This window comes from Phyllobates terribilis, unplaced genomic scaffold (assembly GCF_046119375.1).
Source record: "Phyllobates terribilis strain yellow unplaced genomic scaffold, ASM4611937v1 Scaffold_10__3_contigs__length_209671492, whole genome shotgun sequence".
NCBI classification, from domain to species: domain Eukaryota; kingdom Metazoa; phylum Chordata; class Amphibia; order Anura; family Dendrobatidae; genus Phyllobates; species Phyllobates terribilis.
This window is the reverse complement of record NW_027362770.1, coordinates 195337701-195359963: the sequence shown is the minus strand read 5'-3', so window position 1 is coordinate 195359963 and position 22263 is coordinate 195337701. Positions and strand designations below refer to the sequence as shown.

General features: G+C 44.6%; 1 protein-coding gene across 2 annotated transcripts in view; it reads right to left on the bottom strand.

Moving 5' to 3' along the window:
- LOC141164849 (uncharacterized) overlaps nucleotides 1-22263 on the bottom strand; it is a 61219-nt gene that overhangs the window by 17075 nt on the left and 21881 nt on the right. The window contains exons 4-9 of one of the 2 annotated variants that reach the window (XM_073650471.1): nucleotides 14098-17178; nucleotides 13635-13709; nucleotides 13397-13556; nucleotides 13141-13303; nucleotides 4940-5060; nucleotides 4667-4763 (exon numbers count right to left, since the gene is read on the bottom strand). In XM_073650471.1, the coding sequence (XP_073506572.1) occupies nucleotides 4667-4763; nucleotides 4940-5060; nucleotides 13141-13303; nucleotides 13397-13556; nucleotides 13635-13709; nucleotides 14098-17178 (3697 nt within the window). The remainder of the gene's footprint in view (nucleotides 1-4666; nucleotides 4764-4939; nucleotides 5061-13140; nucleotides 13304-13396; nucleotides 13557-13634; nucleotides 13710-14097; nucleotides 17179-22263) is intronic. The other variant, XM_073650472.1, reaches the window with a different exon arrangement.

The window sequence follows — 22263 nt, the reverse complement described above, 5'->3', positions numbered from 1 at the left end:
CCCTGCCTACTCATACATGGCTGAGCTAGTCCCAGTTTATTTAAATAAAACAGCTATTGTCCATAGCAGCGACTGACACACAGGTAGCGTATGGCTTCAGGGATGCGGTTTACAGAGCAAGAGGAAACAGAGCTATTACATTTTAGATATTTAATCAGGAAAGGTAGTCAGTATTTATAAAATATATATAAAATGATGCAAAATGGGAACAAAACAATACGGTATATATCACATAAAATAAAAGGGACAACAAAAGAAAAAGTACTAAACCCGATGTCACGGAAATGGCTCAGAGCTTAGCGGAAGGAAGTATTTCTTCGGAAAATGGACCCAACTACAGCAAGCTGTACCTTCCAGGACTTACAAATGACCAAAATCCAAACTCTGCTTTATATTAGATCAAGGTTACATACAAATATCTCCACTTGGTGAGCTCATATGGGGTCTGGTTATGGGATGTGCTAGGTCTTTTAGAAGTTTATGAGATTCCCAACTTTCAAAATATCTTCACCTCTGGGAGGTCCCAGGTGAGAGATATTTTTGACATGTTTCCTATCATGATTTTACCTTTTTTATAGAGATGAAACATGGCATTAATAGAATCATCCCTCTAACCGATATTAAGTTGGTGGACTTCTGCCAGTCCTACGGTGATGTGAGTGAATGAGTTATGTTTGTCCCTTTGCTATGATGCCGAAAATATATCTTCCATATATGTCAGATCAATGCAAACCCCAATATTCATTACTGACTACTGGCTCCAGAAAGTCTGAGATAATTCCTTTACACATAGGAAGCTCCTGTGCTTCTCCGTCTCGGAGGATAAGAATCCTAAGCTTATTGGCTTGTTCTCATCAGCTTCCTTCTTGTAATTACCTGTTCATAGCAGGTGACTTGAGGTTGAAGTGTCAGCTGCACTGTTTTCTTGTATCAAAACAATGCAATGTTTATTTTCCACTGGTTGCACAGTACCATACAAAGACCATAAACATAAATCCCTAGCTTTGTCCAGATGCTTATTAAGCAACCAATACCCTGGCTAATCATACATGGCTGAGCTAGTCCCAATCCGGTCAAACACAATAGCTATCACCCATAGCAACCACTGATACTTGCAGTTTGGTTCACACGGCCTGTGCAGTCTTTTCTCAGAGAGAGATTTTGGCTTGTCTCTCTTCCGCTCCAATACAATCCACTCTGACCAGCTTCCCTAGTCTGACTAACTGGGCTGGGCACCATCTCCCAACACCACAGAGCCTACAGGGCTTTAAATTAATCTGAATGTGAAGCTCATGCTTGATGGCACAAGGGTGATCTAATAACTCTAAGAACCTGCCCCTATTTTTGGGTACTGGTTTTCAGCATTTGGAAGGCGGCAAAGTTCCTGCCACTTTGACACCCACAAGGTTTGCTTCTTACCGAGCCAACTAGCAAGGGGTTTCCAACCTGACAGGCTGAAAGGCCCCTTTCCCTAGCACCAGTGAAACAGAGCCTTGTCAGCCCGGTAGAACTGCCACAAGTTCCTCGTTAGATATAAGCTCGATCTATTTACGGGATTATATCAAAACCAGCCCTGGTGCATGTGAAGCTAAGCCGAGAACACGGACATGTGGATTTGTGGATTGAGATAAAAGAGCAGCCCATGGTTAAATTATATATTTAATCACCTTAAGGGTAACATAGACAATACACTATATACACAATGGTTATACATATACAATGGTCACATATGTAAATACAGGTGATAGTATAAAAGGTATAAGCAGATGAAACGTAAGTCAGTTACCAGCTTGATGTTCGGCCTTCGAGCTGGGCCACATGGAACGTGTGGGGCGTTAGCTGTTTCTGGTTTCTTCCAACACAATGCACGCTGTGAACCCCTCAGAAGTGAACAAAGGCCACATGGCCTCAAAGGAGCACTTAACCCCTTGGTTGGTCACACCCTTTTCCGCCCCTCCTCCCCCTGGATTGTCCTTGTCCCCCTCCCCTGGGCTTTTGTAGCTAAAAATCCAAAACCTATGATGGATCTTAACTTCTCAACAGAAGGTCATAGTACAGCGATTTTGGCGCCATTGGATACGGCCAGGCCCCACGTAGAGATCTCCTGCAACCAACTGCAGGGCGACTGTCTGTTAACTCTGACACTTCCGTGACAGTTGCTGCATTTGGCCTTACAAACATCTCCCTGATCCTTTTAGGATTCCTCTTTCTTTAGGACCCAGCGGTGGTCCTCGCCTTACTTGGGGATTATACATTTCCCTTTAGGACTCTGTGTTATCCTCACCTTTCTGCTGTTAATCAGCTCTTCCTTTCCGTGTCCTTAAATACACTCAGTTCCTCAGAGAGTTGCTGGTGATACCGTGTTACACCTATTCAGGCCTGGGATTCTGGTAGTCGGCTAGAATTACCTTGGAGTTCCTTTGTGGATTGTTGCCATGCTTTCTCCAGTGTCATCTTGGAGCCAATTGTATTCTCCTCTCTGTTTCCCCTGTGAGTACTTCAGTTTGTAATGGGGCTGACATATAGTGCTCACCACTCCCGCTCCTTACCTAGAGCCTAGCCTTAGGGTCAGCTAGGGCCAGGTTTCCTGCTTGGCGATAGGTGTGGAACCTACATAGGGTCTATAGGGGAGTCAGGGTTTGTCGTTAGCTCTGTTTAGGGGTCTCAACTCTCCCTTTCCCTAGTTGTAGGGCTCCCTCCCCTTTTCCCGTCATTATAAGCTGGTTCTCCCCATACCTAGCGTGACAGCAATCATTTACCCTAAAGAAAGAGATATTTTTTGGATCATAGTTGCCTGTCTGACACTACTAACCCTCTGCTTGTGCTAGAGAGCTTGAAAGAGTTTGGATACCGTCTTTGAGACCTCAGAGTGTTGCACGTGTCTTTTCAGGGCAATTGGAGGTTTTAAAGTTTTTCAATTTGCGATTTTAAGCAATTCATTTAAAATCAAATTTCCCAGGCAAATTTGGATATACCGGTGAATTCGAATTTCAAAAGAGTCACTCGTCTCTATTAATTCTCCATCTATATATAATCGTCTTATCAAGGCTGTCTGTCCTTCTGTCCAGGAAATCCCACGTCGCTGATTGGTCCGGCCGCGGCCAATCAGCGACGCGGGATTTCAGAACAAGATGGCGGCCGTTAGCGGCTCATCTGCCGCACGGAGGTCAGCGGCGATGCATCGCGACCAATCTGCGATATTGGCACCAAATTTACACTCTCGCCCTCACACGCTCACCCACACATGCTCACCCTCACCCTCACACGCACACCATCACACGCACACCCTCACACACTCACACGCACACCCTCACACGCTCACACCCGCACCCGCTTACCCTCACACATACACCCTCACACGCACACCCTCACGCGGCCACCCTCACACGCTCACCCTCACACGCTCAACCCCACACGCTCAACCCCACACACTCACCCTCACCCGCTCACCCTCAGACGCTCACCCTCAGACGCTCACCCTCAGACGCTCACTCGCTCACCCTCACCCGCTCCCTCGCTCACCCTCACACGCGCCGACGCTCACCCTCACACACTCACCCTCACACGCTCACCCTCACACGCTCACCCTCACACGCTCACCCTCACATGCACACCCGCACACGCTTACCCTCACACGCTCACCCTCACACACCTGCACATGCTCACCCTCACACGCTCACACCCTCACCACCACACGCAGACCCTCACACGCTCACCCTCACGCGCTCACCCTCAGACGCTCACCCTCAGACGCTCACCCTCAGACGCTCACCCTCAGACGCTCCCACGCTCACCCTCAGACGCTCCCACGCTCACCCTCACACGCTCACCCTCACACACACACCTGCACATGCTCACCCTCACACGCTCACACCCTCACACGCACACCATCACACGCACACCCTCACACGCTCACCCTCACACGCTCACCCTCACACGCTCAACCCCACACACTCACCCTCACCCGCTCACTCTCAGACGCTCACCCTCACCCGCTCACCCTCACACGCTCCCACGCTCACTCTCACACACTCACCCACAGACGCTCACCCTCAAACGATGACCCTCACATGCTCACCCTCCCACGCTCCCACTCACACGCTCCCACGCTCACCCTCACATACACACCCTCACACGCTCACCCTCACACGCACAAACGCACCAGCTTACCCTCACAACCACACCCTCACATGCACACCCTCAACCTCAGACGCTCACCCTCAGACGCACACCCTCAACCGCACATACTCACCCTCAGACGCTCACCCTCAAACGCTCTCCCTCACACGCTCCCACGCTCCTCCTGACACACTCCCACGCACAAGCTCACACTCACACCCTCACACGCTCACCCTCACACGCACACCCTCACACGCACACCCTTACACGCTCACCCTCACAAGCTCACACGCTCACACTGTGCTAGCCGGTCATCTCCTGGCTGCTCGCAGCAGAAGTACCCCGACCGGCGGCCTCACTCCCCGCTCTTCCAAAATTCATTAGGGGCCTCGGGGGGATACATTGGGGGGTTAATTTAAAGTAGTGCACAACCCATTTAAACACCGCTCTGCTGATTGCGCCCGGTCGGCCGCATACATATTCTAGAATACCCGATGCATTAGAATCGGGCCACCATCTAGTCTATTATAATATGGGATGACTTTACCTTCCTTTCAATAATTTCACATCATCAAAGCTCAGATATTTCGGCCTCCTGCGCACGTCTTTCTCCGTCTTGTACACAATGTTCTTCTGCTTCATATCTATAAAACTAGACAATGGTTAAAGAGGAACCTCATATCCCAAAGGGATATTCCACATTAACTTCACTATTGGGGGCTGATGCAAAGATGTTTGGGCTGTTCACTGAGCATTGTGGCCCTTCTCGAGCCGGACATTGGTGAAAATGCCATTTATCACAAATTATCCATGTCCGTACCTTGGTAGTTGATCACATAGATCTGTTTACCAGCAACGAATGGAATGGTTGCATTGGTACCGGCAAGATACCTGAGTTCCAGATCTGAGGATGAGATGGTGACGATCACTTGATTCCCATTCTAAAATAAACAGAAGATCAAGAAAAAATATTTAATTCTCCGGTTGGTTCTGATTTTTACCAATAGCCACCCCAAAGCCTATAGAAAGTAACTTAACTATCACATGTTATTTGTAGGATTGGTCTTCACATATGGATCAGAGAGACCTCTTGGGCCATTTGGCATCTAGAGCCAGGTGTAACCATAAATTCTGCAACCCCTACAGTTACACTATTGGGGATCACGCATTGTTACGTGCCCAGTAGTGATGAGCGAGCACAAAAATGCTCGGTACTCGTTACTTGGGTCGAGCAAATCGTAATGCTCAGGTGCTCGACCCGAGTAACGAGTATAATGGAAGTCAATGGGAAACTCGAGCATTTTTCTGGCGCCCACCACCTTCCCTTCCTCCCCCCAAGGGCTGGAGGGGGGCTAAAAATTGGTCAAATCCTTGGAAACAGGGCTAAAATGGCATGGGAACAGCATGGGGAAGACCCCTGGAAGCATATCTGAATCCCAGGTAGCTGCTGTGAACAAGGTTGTCAGAGTATTACGCCACCTTTACGGACTGACAAGAAACATACAAAAACAAAGATAAAATGGGTTTTCCTGGAAAAATGTTAAGAAACATTCTTTCCAGGGTAATGACTTGTATATAAGGCAAAATAAATAACAGAATAAAAATGCTCCTCCACACCTTGGACTATGTTCACACGTAGTGTTTTTGCTGCGTTTTTACATGTTCGCATTGCTTTCAAACAGTGAAAAATACATTCACCAGTAAAAGTAATTTTACTACCTTATCTGGCCATGTGGTCTGTGAGACATGATCAGACACATCCTGTTTCATTTATGAAGGAGGGACTCAAAGTCACAAAGCCTATTTTTACAGGGCCACCAGGCAGCCCTGACTATTTGTAGAGGGCCACAGGCGACCCTTACTATTGCTAGAGGGCCATCAGTCGGCCCTCACTATTGTTAGAGGGCCAGCAGCTGGCTATGCTTTGTATAACCGTATATTGCTACTTCAATATTTTATCCATCTGAGGTGGGCAAATTTTAATTTTTGTATTAATACGGTAAAGTTTGAAACTTGGAGGGCCAGCAGCATTGTCATACACTGTATTCTGAATTATTAGGCAGTTGTATTTTAGAGGATTATTTTTATTATTGATCAACAACTATGTTCTCAATCAACTCAAAAGACTCATAAATATTCAAGCTTAATATTTTTGGAAGTTGGAGTGTTTTTTTTTTTAGATTTGGCTATCTTAGGAGGATATCTGTTTGTGCAGGTAACTATTACTGTGCCGAATTATTAGGCAACTTAATAAAAACCAAATATAATCCCATCTCACTTGTTTATTTTCACTAGGTAAACCAATATCAGTGCACAAAATTTAGAAATAAACATTTCTGACATGTAAAAACAAAAACCAAAAAAATTAGAGATCAATATAGCCACCTTTCTTTATGATGACACTTAGCAGCCTCCATCCATAGATTCTGTCAGCTGCTTGATCTGTTTTTGATCAACATTGCATGCAGCAGCCACCACAGCCTCCCAGACACTGCTCCCAGAGGTGTACTGTTTTCCCTCCCTGTAGATCTCACATTTTATGATGGACCACAGGTTCTCTATGGGGTTCAGATCAGGTGAACAAGGGGGCCATGTCATTATTTTTTCTTCTTTTAGACCTTTACTGGCCAGCCACGCTGTGGAGTAGTTGGATGCATGTGATGGAGCATTGTGCTGCATGAAAATCATGTTTTTCTTGAACGATACCGACTTCTTCCTGTACCACTGCTTGAAGAAGTTGTCTTCCAGAAACTGGCAGTAGGTCTGGGAGTTGAGCTTCACTCCATCCTCAAACCGAAAAGGTCCCACAAGTTCATCTTTGATGATACCAGCCCATACCAGTACCCCACCTCCACCTTGCTGGCGTCTGAGTCGGAGTGGAGCTCTCTGCCCTTTACTGATCCAGCCTCTGGCCCATCCATCTGGCCCATCAAGAGTCACTCTCATTTCATCAGTCCATAAAACCTTTGAAAAATCAGTCTTAAGATATTTCTTGGCCCATTCTTGACGTTTTATCTTATGTTTCTTGTTCATAGGTGGTGGTTTTTCAGCCTTCCTTACCTTGGCCATGTCCCTGAGTATCGCACACCTTGTGGTTTTTGATACTCCAGTAATGTTGCAGCTCTGAAATATGGCAAAACTGGTGGCAAATGTCATCTTGGCAGCTTCACGCTTGATTTTCCTCAATTCATGGGCAGTTATTTTGCGCCTTTTTTGGCCAACACGCTTCTTGCGACCCTGTTGGCTATTTGCCATGAAACGCTTGATTGTTCGGTGATCACGCTTCAAAAGTTTGGAAATTTCAAGACTGCTGCATCCCTCTGCAAGACATCTCACAATATTGGACTTTTCAGAGCCCGTCAAATCTCTCTTCTGACCCATTTTGCCAAAGGAAAGGAAGTTGCCTAATAATTAAGCACACCTTATATATGGCGTTGATGTCATTAGTCAACACCCCTCCTCATTACAGAGATGCACATCACCAGATTTACTTCATTGGTAGTTGGCTCTCAAGAATATGCAGCTTGGAGTAGGACAACATGTATAAAAAGTATCATGGGATCAAAATACGCATTTGCCTAATAATTCGGCACACAGTGTAAAGCTGGATTTGTATCCTAGGTCATGGGTCTTCAAGCAGGACAATGACTCCAAACATACTTCAATAAGCTCCCATAAATAGATGGAAACAAAGCCTGGAGAGTTCTGAAGTGGTAATTTCAGCTTCAGTAGTGTCAAGTCTCCCACCACTACCTCTTACATACAGAAGCTGCAGAGAAACTGTGAATGACACATTAAATTTTGTTAATCTCTGTCAAATTTGAAACATTTCTGCCAACTTCGATTAATTTCTGTCAACTATGATAAATTTCTATCAACTTTGATGAATTTCTGAGTACAGATCACTGTAAAAATTATGAATTGGTCAACGAAGTGCATGGAGAAGATCAATCAAGTTATGCACTGTGTAAGATATATGTATGCGACCAGAATGAACACTCATTTCCTAGCAGATGATACCATCTAGCACCTGTCCCTATTCTAAATGCAGCTAACGGCGGTATAAATAGGGAATAGAATAGATTTATTCTTTTTTTTTGTTTGCTTGCTGGAGCATGAAGTATAAGGCAATAATCCCTGGCTGGATCCATGTAATACGCTACCCCTAGTGCGATAGCTCACCCATACATAAATTGCAGATAAGATAGGTAATATTGCAGAATATAGAAACATTTTCAATTGTCCTTCCCATTATTAACAAGTGGGTCTCCCATACTGTTAATGCATATGTAGTAAGTGCAAAGGCTGCCAAAAATTAGGACGCACTCCAATACCACTTTGAAGAGACGGATTGAAGGGCCTCAGAAAAGTTGTATAAAAAATTATTAAGGAGTGGGTCTCCTATACTGTTAATGCGTATGCAGTAAGTGCAAGGGCTGCCAAAAATTAGGAGGCACTCCAATATCAATTTGAAGTGACGTAGTGGAGGGCCTCAATAACCCATTTATTTTCCGTTTTAAGGAGTGTGTCTCCTATACTGTTATTGCATATGCTGTAAGTGCAATGGCTGAAAAATATTTAACCTTTTGGGTATACATATATATTTTATAGAATGCTAGAGGTAGGCCTCTAAAAATTGTTTCTACGGGCATCATAAACACCATTAAAAAATGAATGTGGGTGTTGCATGATGGTCACCCTGGTGATATGGTGGTGGAGGATGAGGAGAAGGAGGAGGGCGACATAAAATAGACAAAATCCTGAAGCGTATACCCATGCCTGGGTGTGAAGGGGAGCATGGGAATAGACCAGAAAAAAAAAACACTGGATTTGAGTTTATGTTACGCTGCTATCATTCGGTGGTGTTGAGAAGTCTGGCCCAATCCAGCCCTTGTTCATTTTTATAAGAGTCAGCCTGTCAGCATTTTCAGTTGACAGGCGGATGCGCTTATCAGTTTATAATACCCCGGCGGCACTAAAAACCCTCTCTGATAAAACGCTAGTGGCAGGGCAGGCCAGGACCTCCAAGGCGTAGAGAGCCAGTTCATTCCACGTATCCAGCTTGGATACCCAATAATTATAAGGCACAGAGGAATCACGGAGGATGCTGGTACGGTCGCCAAGGTACTCCTTCAGCATCTTCCAAAACTTTTCCCTCCTTGTCAGAGTACCCGGCACATCAGTGCCTGGGCACTGGGAGGGTCTGAGAAAACTCTCCCAGACCTTTTACAGTGAACCCTTGCCTTTGCTGCATCTGGTTTGTGTCTCCCTCATCTGTACTCCTTGTCCAAGAAACTGACCTCTGCCGCCAGCATTGTCAGATGGGAAGTTTTTTTAAAAATTCTTAAACAAGGTCCTTCTGGTACTGCAACATTTTATTAGACCTCTCCGTCATGGGAAAGAAAGATAGAAAGTTTTCCTTGTAGTGTGGGTATAGAAGGGTGACCAACCAGTAATTACTGTTGACCAAGATGCGTACAACGCAAGGGTCACGGTTAAGGCAGCGGAACATAAACTCAGCCATGCGTGCCAGACTGCCAACAACCAATACTTCCCTGTCCCCACAACAACCAATACTTCCCTGTCCCCACCAAGAGGATGATTGTCCATGCTCTCCTCCTCGTCCTACCTCTCCTCCCCCTCTTAAGGCAATCTACACTGAACAGACGGGATGAAGGTGGTGTGGGTAGTACCGTCTGTAGCACAGGAAACCAGCTCCTGTTCCTCCTCCTCCTCTTTATGACCCAATCCGCTTTGAGATGCGATGAATCTGGGCTGTGTAGCATCACCCTGTATAGTTTATTGCTCCATCTCATCATGTTATGCTTGCAGAGCCTCCTTTTTAATTGTGAGCAGCGAGCATTTCAGTAGACAGAAAAAAGGGATGGTGACTCTGATTATGACGTCATCGCCGCTCACCATCTTGCTGGAGTCTTCAAAGTTCTGGTGAACGCCACAGATGTCAGACATCCATGCCCACTCATCAGCTCTTATGTGTAGAGGCTGACCTGAATACCGACGGGTGTGTTAAAGCTGGTACTCAACAACTGCCCTCTGCTGCTCACAAATCCTTCCCAATATATGCAATGTTGAGTTCCAACGCGTGGGGATATCGCACATCAGTGCTGAGCTAGAAGCTGCAAACGCTGCTGAAGCACTGCCAGGGAGGCGGAAATCGTAACTGACTTTCGGAAATGGGCACACACACGGCATACTTTCACAAGCAGCTCAGGCAAATCCGGGTACATTTTGAGAAACCACTGAACCACTAAGTTGAGCACATGGGCCAGGCATGGTACGTGTGCAAAGTTGTCAAGCTTCAGAGCCGCCACCAGGTTATGGCCATTTCACACACGACCATGCCTGCTTGTAGTTTCAGGGGTGAGAGCCACAGATCTGTATGCTCTGTTACAGCTTTCAACAACTCTGTGGCAGTATGCTGTTTGTCAACTGGGCAGAATAGCTTCAGCAGAGCCTGTTGCCACTTGGCCGAGGCAGTGCTGCAATGCTTCCAGCTTGTGGCTGATGTTGACATTCCGGAGATGGAGGGTGAGGAGGTGCAGGAGCTGTAGAATGTGGGGGCAACCCTGATTGAACCATGGTCCGCAATCCTCGGCGTCGGTAGCACTTGTTCCGTCCCAGGGTCCGACTGGGTCCCAACTTACACAATATTCACCCAGTGTGCTGTCAGTGAAATGTACCATCCATGGCCACAAGCACTTGTCCACGTGTCCGTGGTTAGGTGGATCTTCCCAGTAACTGTGTTGGTGACGGCTTGTGTAAGGATGGCACAACAGGAGAAATAGTGGCGGCTGGGGACCGAGTACAGAGGGACGGCCACTGCCATAAGGTTGCGGAAAGCTTCTGTCTTCACAAGTCTAAAAGGCAACATTTCCAGTGTAAGCAGTCTGGGAATTATTTTTAATAATTCTTACCAAGGGCCTTCTGGTACTGCAACATTTTATTAGACCTCTCCGCCACGGGAAGGAGAGATAGAAAGTTTTCCTTGTAAGTTTTCCAGTGTAAGCAGTCTGGAAATGTGGCAGTTTAGTATTGTGGCCAGTGGGTGGGTGGCTGTGTATTTGCGCTTGTGGTTCAATGATGGGGTAGGGAGAACTGAACGCTCCGCAGGGACAAGGATGTGGAAGTGATTGCTGAGGGTGGTTGCAAGTTTGCAACGACAGGTGCAGGGTGGGAGGCATCTTTGCCTACTTCATTATCAGAGGATTGGCGTGCACGCACAACAACAGAAGAAGCAGTGGTTCTACACTTTGGCGTTCGGCCCAACTAGTTGGTGCTTTGCGGTCATGTGCCTGAGCATGCCGGTGATGGTCAGGCTGGTAGTTTTGCTGCCCCTGCTGATGCTGACATGGTAAATGTTGAAAATGGCCTTTTTTGGGTTAATTGGACAGTCTTTAAAAAGTGCCTAACTCCGGAAGACCTAAAAGTTGAACTGGCAACTTCCCTGGTGCTGGTGTTCAGGGGAACAGTTGCCCGCCTTGTGTCTGTGTCCACCACACTGCTTGTTCCTGCCTGTTGTGGTGCTACAAATCCCTCCCCCTATGCTCTGCTGTCCTCGCTATGCATGTCACCTTCCCAGGCGATCTCGTCATGTCCCGCTTGAAGCGGGCAAGGCGAGAAGCCAGGATCTATAAATGGAAATGTGAACAGGTCTTCGGATTGTCCAAGTGTGGGATCAGTTGTCTCCGGGCACTCGGCATGGTGGGAGGAAAGAGGATCAGGGTGAGGAATATGCGGTCCAGACTCACGGCTACTGAGACTGGACCGTGTGGAACACAGGGTGGTGGTGGTGGCAAAGTGACTGGAAGCATTATCCGCTATCCAACCAATAACCTTTTCACACTGGTCTGACTTCAAGAGTGGTGTTCTGTGGCCCCTTTGAAAGTGGGACAGGAAGATAGATCAACATGATGTGGGTGTCTGTTGTGCTCCCTCAGCAGGCACAGTTTCACCTTGCCCACGGCCTCTGCCTGCACCATCAGCATCACGTCCACTTCCCTTTCCCTTACCTTAAGCGCTTTGGCCATTTTAAATGGAGGAAAATATTTTGCAGCTTCAACAAAATTTCAGGATTAGTGCAGTAATATTTGACCACCTCAGATGGACATGTTTCTCTGCAATAGCGGTATAGAGATGTTATTAGTTAGCGGCCAAGGCTGGATATAAGTTTAGAACGCACAACTGTCACAGTTTCAATGGAGGATAATAATTCACAGCTTCCAAAAAATGTCATGATTATTACCGCAGTAATATTTGACCGACTCAGATAGTCAAGTTTCTCTGCTTCCACAATACAGCAATGCTATTCAAATCAACCAAATCTGGCTGTATGCTGCTAACAAGCAAACGGAGCAGTAAAAATGGTGTATTATATTGCTTTTCACAAAAATTATCAGGATTCAGAGCAAAAAGAATATTATCAGCCCTGATATCTGGGACTATTGATCTGCGTTCCAGTAGCAGAAAGAACGTGCAATGAACCCTATTCTGTACTATACTAGCTCTCCACAAACTCTGCCTAATTACTGCCAACGGCAGTGTTAATATTCATCAGAATGAGCCCTAACAAGGGCTGTTGGTACAGATGAAATAAATACAACTGTTGAGGAATCCCTGCCTCGCTCAGCAGCAGCTCTCCCTCGCTCAGCAGCAGCTCTCCCTCGCTCAGCAGCAGCTCTCCCTACTCTGCCTGTTAGACTGTAACGAGCATAGCATCACGGTGTACGGTCACCAGATCTTATATAGATCCGATGACACTATTTGGCCAGCCAATCACAGTAATGCCACTACCAACATGGCTACGGTGTTACAGTGAGTGGCAGGCAATTCAAGCATGTTAATTGGCTCTCCAAAAAAAGCGCCAAACATGCAGGGAGGGAAACCGAGCTCCCGCCCGAACATTCAAAAAGTACTCGCCGAGTAACGAGCATCTCGAAAACTGTGATGCTCGGGTGAGTTACGAGCACGCTCGCCCACCACTAGTGCCCAGTGTCAACTTACAGAGTGACCATATTGTGTCCATCTGCCATAGTCATCCCTCCAGTACCACAGCCACTCAGTGGTCAGAACATATTCAGACGGCTTCACGACCGATGATACCGTGGAGAGACGACGTACAAGGTGATCACCAGATCTCATGGTCAGAAAGTCAATCAGAGGAACCCTGCGGGCAAAAAATGGGAAGAGTTACCTGGTGAGTCTACACAACAAAATCTCACCAGTTTACCCTTCATGTCAGTTTGTTGTGGATACACACATTATAGTCTGATGCCCGGATCTGGACGACCTGTACCTGTCAACCTTTGGGTTGCAGTAACACTTCTCAACCTCCTCCATATTGGGAATATCTTCCCAATTGGTTCCTTTGTGAATCTGCCAGCGGTACGGCAGGTAGTAATGCATGTCCGGGCAATCACCTGGGAATAAAGGAGAACCATGCATTACCTGCCCTATCCAAATCTAAATCTAATAATCCCTCCATGGGGGTCACTTACTTCCTAGATTGCAGTATTTCCAAAGATTAGAAAGACATATCTCCGGGACATGATTCTTAAGTTGAGTCTGACAAACTATAAAAAAACAAAACAAAGGTAAAATATTACATTTTTCTTTATGGAGTTGTCTATATGGTGTCACCGAGCCACATCTAGATGCGGTTAGTGGTGCGTAACTGAGAAACTGTAGGTTCTGTTTTAATCCTTAGAGGATCTTTCTGTAAAATGGTTGAGAAGTAACAAACCCCAAAAGACGTAAAAGAATGTGATAGATTCCAAGTACAGCATTATTTATAAAGAGAATAAACCAGCAGGGGGCAGAAGTCTGAGAGTGAACCAGCAGAATTGCCCATGCAGCTTTGGGTGTGACTAGAGTAGCAACACAATTATCAATTTTCTTAACTTTAGGCTAAAACTTTAAAATAATAGTTAAAGATACAACAATTGCAATAGCTAGTCGTACCTGAAACGGCTGTCAGTGACAGGACACTGGACTGGACTGGATTCTCCAGAGGAACAGATGGACTTTTTGTAGGATAATTAATTAGTCTGTTATAAGATGATGATGGAGCAGTGGAAGGACCGGCTGTAGGTGGAGTACTTGGTTTCATGAAGGTAACATCTATTTGAGGGTTGGATGGGCTTGCAATGGAGATGGTTGCTGGTTTCTCCAAAGGAACAGATGGACTCTTTGTAGGATAATTAATTAGTCTGTTATAAGATGATGATGGAGCACTGGAAGGACCGGCTGTAGGTGGAGTACTTGGTTCCATGAAGGTAACATCTATTTGAGGATTGGATGGGCTTGAAATGGAGATGGTTGCTGGTTTCTCCAAAGGAACAGATGGACCTTTTGTAGGATAATTAATTAGTCTGTTATAAGATGATGATGGAGCAGTGGAAGGACCGGCTGTAGGTGGAGTACTTGGTTTCATGAAGGTAACATCTATTTGAGGGTTGGATGGGCTTGCAATGGAGATGGTTGCTGGTTTCTCCAAAGGAACAGATGGACCTTTTGTAGGATAATTAATTAGTCTGTTATAAGATGATGATGGAGCAGTGGAAGGACCGGCTGTAGGTGGAGTACTTGGTTTCATGAAGGTAACATCTATTTGAGGATTGGATGGGCTTGCAATGGAGATGGTTGCTGGTTTCTCCAAAGGAACAGATGGACTTTTTGTAGGATAATTAATTAGTCTGTTATAAGATGATGATGGAGCAGTGGAAGGACCGGCTGTAGGTGGAGTACTTGGTTTCATGAAGGTAACATCTATTTGAGGATTGGATGGGCTTGCAATGGAGATGGTTGCTGGTTTCTCCAAAGAAACAGATGGACCTTCCATATGATAACTAATTAGTCTGTTATAAGATGATGATGGAGCAGTGGAAGGACCGGCTGCAGGTGGAGTACTTGGTTTCATGAAGGTAACATCTATTTGAGGGTTGGATGGGCTTGCAATGGAGATGGTTGCTGGTTTCTCCAAAGAAACAGATGGACCTTCCATATGATAACTAATTAGTCTGTTATAAGATGATGATGGAGCAGTGGAAGGACCGGCTGTAGGTGGAGTACTTGGTTCCATGAAGGTAACATCTATTTGAGGGTTGGATGGGCTTGCAATGGAGATGGTTGCTGGTTTCTCCAAAGGAACAGATGGATTTTTTGTAGGATAATTAATTAGTCTGTTATAAGATGATGATGGAGCAGTAGAAGGACCGGCTGCAGGTGGAGTACTTGGTTTCATGAAGGTAACATCTGTTTGAGGGTTGGAAGGGCTTGCAATGGAGATGGTTGCTGGTTTCTCCAAAGGAACAGATGGACTTTTTGTAGGATAATTAATTAGTCTGTTATAAGATGATGATGGAGCAGTGGAAGGACCGGCTGCAGGTGGAGTACTTGGTTTCATGAAGGTAACATCTATTTGAGGATTGGATGGGCTTGCAATGGAGATGGTTGCTGGTTTCTCCAAAGAAACAGATGGACCTTCCATATGATAATTAATTAGTCTGTTATAAGATGATGATGGAGCATTGGAAGGACCGGCTGCAGGAGGAGTACTTGGTTTCATGAAGGTAACATCTATTTGAGGATTGGATGGGCTTGCAATGGAGATGGTTGCTGGTTTCACCAAAGGAACAGCTGGACTTTTTGTAGGATGATTAATTAATCTATTATAAGATGATGATGGAGAAGTAGAAGGACCTGCTACAGGGGGGTTATTTGGATTTGTGATGGTGAAAGCTGGTTGAGGGATTGGGGGACTGACAGTGGAGGTGGTTACTGGTTTCTCAAAATGAACAGATGAATCTTTTGAAAGAGAATCAAGGTTCACCACTGGAACTGGGGTGGACTCTTGCTTAGCTTGGTAAAAAGAATGACCATTAATTGGAGCATTAACTGGTGTAGTAATAACTGGTCCTGTGATGATTACCGGTGTAATAGTTGGCTCGTAAATAGATAAACTTGGAGTCGAAGATGAAAGGCCAATTTGTTGAGGATTTGATTGGATTGCAGTGAAGGTGGTCTCTGGTTTCTCCAAAGGATAAGGTAGACATTTTGTAGGAGAATTAACCAATAGGGTATATGATGATAATGGAACCGTGGAAGTCTTTGCTTTGGGATGGGTACTTGGTTTTATGGATGTATCAGTTGATTGAGGGTTGAATGGGCTGGCAGTGCAGGTGGTCTCTGGTTTCTCAGGATGAACAGATGGACTTTTAGAAAGAGAATCAACCAATCTGCATGGTCTAGTAGATGCCATTGTTGGAAACTCTACTACTGGAGCTGGTAAGGACACTGGTTTTGCTTGGGAAACTGATGTACCATTCATTGGAGCATTAACTTGTTCTGTGATGGTCGCTGGTGTAGTAGATGACTTTGACTGGGAAACACATAATTTTGGGATAGAAGACAAAAGCCCAACTGACTGAGGATTGGATGGGCCTGCAATGGAGGAGTTTGCTAGTTTATCCAGAGAAACAGATGGACTTTTCATAGGAGAATTAAGCAATCTGGTATATGATGATGATGATAGAGCAGTTGAAGGTCCGGCTGCAGGTGAGGTACTTGGTTTCATATAGGGAATAATTGGTTGATGGAGAGATGAGCTTGTAATGGAGGTAGTCACTAGTGTATTTAGAGGAACTGCTGCACCTTTTGTAGGAGAATTAGGCAATATGATATGAGATGATGATGGAGCAGTGAAAGGACCGGCTGCTGGTGGGGTATTTGGTTTCATTATGGTAGCAAATGATTGAGGTACCAATGGACTTGTAATGGACATGTTCACTGGTTTCTCCAGCGGAACAGATGAAGAAGGAAAATCAACCAATCTGCTTGCTCTAGTAAGTGCCATTGGTTGAACATCGGGTAAGTCGACCAACTGTAATGGGAAGGACACTGGTTTTGCTTGGGAAACTGATGAACCATTCAAGGGGACATTAACTGGTGAAGCACTTGCTGATTCTGCGGTCATCACTGGTATACTAATTGGCTTTTGCTGTAAAGCAGATATGGTAGAATACGAAGGTCCAGCTGGCATGCCTGTTGGTGACATTATGGACGTATTATTGATCATAAACATACATTGGATAAGTTGATAGTAATTCAGATAGAAAACAGATCTGAAGAGCACACAGATAGTGGAGGGAACAATCAGAGGAACCTGTATTACTTTTCTAACCTCTCTTCTCCCGTAAGACCCCATACTCAGCTGCTCTCTTAGTGAGAACCAGTAATTCACCCACATTGCTGTGAACAAGGACTTCTTTTCAGTTCAGCCCTCGGTGACCCCGCTTTGTGACATGACGGGGTCTCCACTTCCTGAACTGACTTGTTACACCGGTGGCTGGTATCAGTAAGCTCTGCACCACCAGCAGTTCTGTCACATATTAATAATGGCAGACATCATGGGGGGCGCAGAGTTGGTGCGCCACTGGGGGGTGGCGATGGTCCGGAAGTTATACACCGGAGACAATGAACAGTGGACACTGTAGAAAGTATATGGGAACTTTCATCTCTGTTTTTAATTATTTTGTAGGAAAGAATAATTTCATCACTCTTATTTGATCTCTAATATACAGGTATATAGAAATACACTGGTAAATAGAGATGTATCTCTATATACCAGAACAATATGCCTGTAAAGAAGAAAAATACCATTTAACTATTTAGATATTTAGGAAAAAAACTGTTACATTATATTTAGTTCACAGCTAAAGCTCCTGCCTGCAGTGCAAGAGGTTGTGAGTTAGTATCCTGGGGCAGAGGCAGATCACATATACAAGAAAAAAAAAGCAAATCAATAATGAATTAAATATACATGAAAGGGGCCCTGTATCAATGATGTCATCACCAGGGGGTCGGGGCTGACAACCTCTCAAACACAGTTTACAGGCAGGCTGTCAACACTAATAGAGGATGAGTTGGTGCTGTAATATAAGGTGTATGTTCACTAAATTATATCAATGATCTTATCACCAGGGAACGAGTTTGTGGATGACCCTTTTACGGGCTCACAATAAAACATACAAAAACTAAGCCAAAATGTTTTTTTCCTAGAAAAAACGTTAAAGGACATTCTTTCCAGGGTATTGACTTGTATATAAGACAAAAACAAAAATGCTCCTCCACACCTTAGGATATGTTCATCAGACACATCCTGTTTCATTAATTAACCCCTTAAGCCCCGAGGGTGGTTTGCACGTTAATGACCAGGCCAATTTTTACAATTCTGACCACTGTCACTTTATGAGGCAATTACTCTGGAACGCTTCAACGGATCCCCCTGATTCTGAGATGTTTTTTCGTGACATATTGTACTTCATGATTGTGGTAAAATTTCTTCGATATCACTTGCGTTTATTTGTGAAAAAAAACGGAAATTTGGCGAAAATTTTGAAAATTTTGCAATTTTCAAAATTTTAATTTTTATGCCCTTAAATCAGAGAGATATGTCACACAAAAGAGTTAATAAATAACATTTCCCACATGTCTACTTTACATCAGCACAATTTTGGAATCAAAATTTTTTTTTGTTAGGGAGCTATAAGGGTTAAAAGTTGACCAGCGATTTCTCATTTTTCCAACAAAATTTACAAAACCATTTTTTTAGGGACCACATCACATTTGAAGTGACTTTGAGAGGTCTTTATGACAGAAAATACCCAAAAGTGACACCATTCTAAAAACTGCACCCCTCAAGGTGCTCAAAACCACATTCAAGAACTTTATTAACCCTTCAGGTGCTTCACAGGAATTTTTTGAATGTGGAAGAAAAAAATGAACATTTAACTTTTTTCACAAAAATGTTACTTTAGACCCAATTTTTTTTATTTTCACAGGGGTAACAGGAAAAAATGGACCCCAAAATTTGTTGTGCAATTTTCCCTGGGCACGCAGATACCCAATATGTGGGGAAAAAACACTGTTTGGGCGCACGGCAGGGCTCGGAAGGGAAGGAGCGCCATTTGACTTTTTGATTGTAAAATTTTCTTGAATAATTAGCGGACGCCATGTTGTGTTTGGAGAGCCCCTGTGTGCCCAAACATTGGAGCTCCCCCACAAGTGACCCCATTTTGGAAACTAGACCCCCCAAGGCACCTATCTAGATGCATAGTAAGCACTTGGAACCCCCAGGTGCTTCACAAATTGATTTGTAAAAATGAAAAAGTGGAAAAAAAAAACACTTTTTCATTTTTATGAATCAATTTGTGAAGCACCTGGGGGTTCCAAGTGCTCACTATGCATCTAGATAGGTGCCTTGGGGGGTCTAGTTTCCAAAATGGGGTCACTTGTGGGAGAGCTCCAATGTTTGGGCACACAGGGACTCTCCAAATGCAACATGGTATCCGCTAACAAATTGAATGGAAAATCGGCTCAAATTGTTAGCTGACACCAAGTTGCATTTGGAGAGCCCCTGTGTGCCCAAACTTTGGAGCTCCCCCACAAGTGACCCCATTTTGGAAACTAGACCCCCAAAGGCACCTATCTAGATGCATAGTGAGCACTTGGAACCCCCAGGTGCTTCACAAATTGATTCGTAAAAATGAAAAAGTGAAAAAAAAACCACTTTTTCATATTTATGAATCAATTTGTGAAACACCTGGGGGTTCCAAGTGCTCACTATGCATCTAGATAGGTGCCTTGGGGGGTCTAGTTTCCAAAATGGGGTCACTTGTGGGGGAGCTCCAATGTTTGGGCACACAGGGGTTCTCCAAACGCAACATGATGTCCGCTAACAATTTGAGCCGACAATTTGTTAGCGGATACCATGTTGCATTTGGAGAGTCCCTGTGTGCCCAAACATTGGAGCTCCCCCACAAGTGACCCCATTTTGGAAACTAGACCCCCCAAGGCACCTATCTAGATGCATAGTGAGCACTTGGAACCCCCAGGTGTTTCACAAATTGATTCATAAATATGAAAAAGTGTTTTTTTTTCACTTTTTCATTTTTACGAATCAATTTGTGAAGCACCTGGGGGTTCCAAGTGCTCACTATGCATCTAGATAGGTGCCTTGGGGGGTCTAGTTTCCAAAATGGGGTCACTTGTGGGGGAGCTCCAATGTTTGTGCACGCAGTAGCTCTCCAAACGCAACATGGCGTCCGCTAACAATTTGAGCCGATTTTCCATTCAATTTGTTAGCAGACACCATGTCGCGTTTGGAGAGCCCGTGATGTGCCTAAACAGTGGAGATCCCCCACAAGTGACCCCATTTTGGAAACTATACCCCTCAAGGATTTTATTAAGGTGTATAGTGAACATTTTGAACCCAGAGGTACGACACAGAATTTGTTTACATTAGGTCATCATATTGAATAAGTTGTCATTAGTCTTGAGCGCAAGTGCTCGCTACTTGAGTTTGCATCGGGTACTCAGGTATGCACCATGTACAGCGTGTGCTCGAGTGACATGCTCGAGTCCCTGCTCCGCATGTTTCACGGTTATTAGACACCCAAAAAAAAACATGCGGGGATCGCGTGTTCCAGGCAGGCAATCCCCGTAAAGTTTTTTTGGCCGCGAAGCATATGGGGCAGAGACTCGAGCATGTCACTCAAATACCCACGATACTCAATGCATACCAGAGCACCCGATGCAAACTCAAGTAGCGAGCACTTGCGCTCAACACTAGTCGCCATATCGTCATCTTTTTTCTTACTTTTGAAAAAAATCCCAACCCCATCGCAACCCTAACCCCAACCCTAACCCCAACCCCAGCCCTAACCGTAGCACAACCCTAACCGTAGCACAACCCTAACCGTAGCACAACCCTAACCCTAGCACAACCCTAACCCTAGCACAACCCTAACCCTAGCACAACCCTAACCCCAAACCCAGCCCTAACCCTAGCCCAATCCTAACCCAAGAGTTTATTTTTGACGCCGTTCCTCGTGCGGTATAAGTGATTAGACGACTTTATTCTTCGGGTCGGTGTGATTACAGCAATGCCAGAATCATATGGGGTTTTTATGACTGACAGCTGTCACACACAAAAAGACGCATTTTTGTAAAATCTAGTTTTTGCATCGCCATATTTTGAGAGCTATCATTTTTCCAGATTTTGGCAGACAGTCATGTGACGGCTCGTATTTTGCGGGATGACTTGACGTTGTTATTGGTGCCATTTTCAGGCACGTGACATTTTTCGATCGCTTTCTATTCCGATTTTTGGGAGGCAGAATAAACAAAAACCAACAATTCAGGAATTGTTTTTTTTTTTTTTTTATTCTGTTCCGCGTGTGGTAAAATTGATAAGGCAGCTTTATTCTTCGGGTCAGTACGTTTACAGCGGTACCACATTTATATAGTTTTTCTATGTTTTGCACTTTTACATAATAAAAGCAATTTTATAGAAAAAAATATTTTTTAGCATAGCTTTATTCTGAGAGCTATAACTTTTTTATTTTTCGGCTGATCGAGCTGTATGTCAGCTTGTTTTTTGCGGGACGAGATGACGTTTTCAGCGGTACCATTTTTATTTATATTCGTCTTTTTGATCGCGTGTTATTCCATTTTTTATTTGGCGGTATGGTGATAAAGCATTGTTTTTTGCTTCGTTTTTTTTTTTTTTTTTTTACCGTGTTCACTGAAGGGGTTAACTAGTGGGACAGTTTTATAGGTCAGGTTGTTCCGGACGCGGCGATACCAAATATGTGTACTTTTATTGTTTTTTTTGTTTTTTTTTATAATAATATTTATTGATGGGTACATTATATTTTTATTTTTGGTGGATTATTTTATTTATTTTTTTTTATATATTTTTGCAATTTTTTATTTTTTTTTCACTTACTGACAGTTTTTATACTTTATTACTTTGTCCCACTATGGGACTTTCACTTTTTTTTCTCTGATCGCCTGCATGGCACAGGAATGCAGCACCATCCCTGTGTCATACAGGCTATCAGCGCTGCACAGCAGGAAGATTGTTTGGACATGCTTCCTGCTGTCTGGTGACCCGGATGTTGTCATGACGACATCGGGTCGTCATGGCAACACCCGGGAAGCCTTTGCAGACAGCGCTGGAAGCCGGAAGAGGAGGTGAGTATCTGCGATCACCTCCCCTTGCCCCCGCAATGCTGCGATCGGCTGCGATCGACTTCGATCGCAGCATCGCAGGGGTTAATGTGC